Source organism: Bison bison, unplaced genomic scaffold (assembly GCF_000754665.1).
Source record: "Bison bison bison isolate TAMUID 2011002044 unplaced genomic scaffold, Bison_UMD1.0 scf7180017849866, whole genome shotgun sequence".
NCBI classification, from domain to species: Eukaryota; Metazoa; Chordata; class Mammalia; order Artiodactyla; family Bovidae; genus Bison; species Bison bison.
The window spans coordinates 451,421-453,184 of NW_011480439.1; the positions used below are offsets into that span (position 1 = coordinate 451,421).

Genomic DNA, 1,764 nt, shown 5'->3' on the forward strand with positions numbered 1-1,764 from the left:
CTCTGTGCAGGCAGGACGCCCCCCTCGGCCTCCGGCCACCCTCCGCCATGGCCCTCATCCTTCAGAAGTCACCCGGCTCCTCACGCTGGCCTGGGAGTCGGGAGACGGCTGACGGCCAGGGACCAGTGGGCAGGACACCCTCCCCCACCCCACCCAGGCTGCTCGGCCCAGCCTGGTGCCCGCAGGCCTGGGAGAGCTGCGTGTGCTGCAGCCTCCTGGGCGAGTTGTGCGTTTTCCTCAGGCGGGGAAGAGGCTCACATCGCCCTGGTGCAGGGGTTGGGGAGGCTCGCGGGTTTGCTTGGCTTCTGTGGCAGCCTCCACCTGGCGTCCCACGCCCACCTCGGGGGGTCCCACACCACCAAAGCCCTGGGAGAGGCTGACAGTGGCGTCCATCCTCCCTGTGCAGGGGCTGGGGTCTTCTTCCTGTCTTCCACCGAGGGAGACCAGATCAGCTTCCTGTTCGACTGCATCGTCCGAGGCATCTCCCCCACCAAGGGCCCCTTCGGGTTGCGGCCGGTTCTCCCAGGTGAGTGCATGGTGGGTGGAGGGGGCGCCTGGCCTGGCAGGAGGGTTGGGGGTGCTGCTGCTGTGACCCCCCACTGGGCTCCCAGGGTGGGGGCGCTCACAGCTGCACAGCCCCTCCTCCACAAGACGCTCAGAGGCCGTGGCTTCGGGGACCAGCATGAGACCACAGCCTGGAAGCGCCCTGCTGAGACCTTCTGAGCGGGGCCTGCCTCCCAGACCTGGCTGGGAGCCTTGCCCCAGGTGGCTGGGGTCAGGTCTCTGGCCCCAACTGAGCCGGTGTTTGGGCTGGAGGCCGCCTTGTGAGGTGGGGTCTCAGTGTCCACACGTCGGGGTGGTGGGGGCAGGGGCCGCCGCACTGAGCTGGCCTGGCTTTCTCCCCGCTTCCCTGGCGTGGGCGGGGCGCCCCTCTTATTCAAGAGTCCTGGGCCGGGAATGCTGCCGGCCCCCGGAGGGCATGCTAGCCGGGCACTTCCTCACACCGGGTGAGCTCTGTCCCTCCCACCAGCTCGGGGACAGCCGCCCTGGGAGGGACAAAGGGGCCCTGGGCATCGCCGCTCCCTGGGACCGAGGCCCTCTGGGCGGTGGTACCCAGGACTGCCGCTGCTGCCCTGGCCCCCGTGAGGGGCGCTTGTCCCTGGTCCAGGTGGGAGACCAAGGCCTGCGTCGGGCAGCAGCTAGTCACTGAGCTCCCAGCTGTGGCCTCCTTGCCTGAGCCCCGCAGCTGGACAGGGGTCAGGTGGGCCTTCTCGGGAGGCTGGGGCTGTGCTAGGTCCCCCCTTTCTCTACCTCGGCCCCTGGGCCCCCAACCCCTGCAGTGAGCTGGGGGGAGGCGGGGAGATGAGCTGCAGGGTCGGGGCTCCTGGGACCAGAGCCCCGCTGCCCAGGCTCTGCTGGGTGGCACGGCTGTGCCCTCTGCTGGCACCTTCCTGCCTTGCAGCCACAGGTGGGTGTGGGTGGCATGGATGGGGAGGGTGTGGGCAGAGCAGGGGTGGACACATGGAGTGTGGACGGAGCTGGTGGGGTTCTGCCCTCTGAGCCTGGCTGGCATCCCACCGAGGCCCGTGATCGTCAGGGACTCTTGAGATGCGGCCTCCACTGGGTGTGCAGCCTTAACCCTCGGGGATCTTGGAGTGTCTCCTCCAGCCGACAGCGGCTCGCCCGGGGCCGTGCAGACACCAAGGCCCGGAGGCAGGGCCTGCCTCAGACAGACAGAGCTGCGAGGAGGAAGGGAGAGATTAG

General features: G+C 69.2%; 1 protein-coding gene across 1 annotated transcript in view; it reads left to right on the forward strand.

The window, feature by feature from the left end:
- Positions 1–1,764, forward strand: part of DOK7 (docking protein 7) — a 24,255-nt gene that overhangs the window by 17,136 nt on the left and 5,355 nt on the right. Inside the window, exons 7-9 of the mRNA XM_010848137.1 lie at positions 407–537; positions 1,031–1,168; positions 1,463–1,592. Coding sequence (XP_010846439.1) covers positions 407–537; positions 1,031–1,168; positions 1,463–1,592 — 399 coding nt within the window. The remainder of the gene's footprint in view (positions 1–406; positions 538–1,030; positions 1,169–1,462; positions 1,593–1,764) is intronic.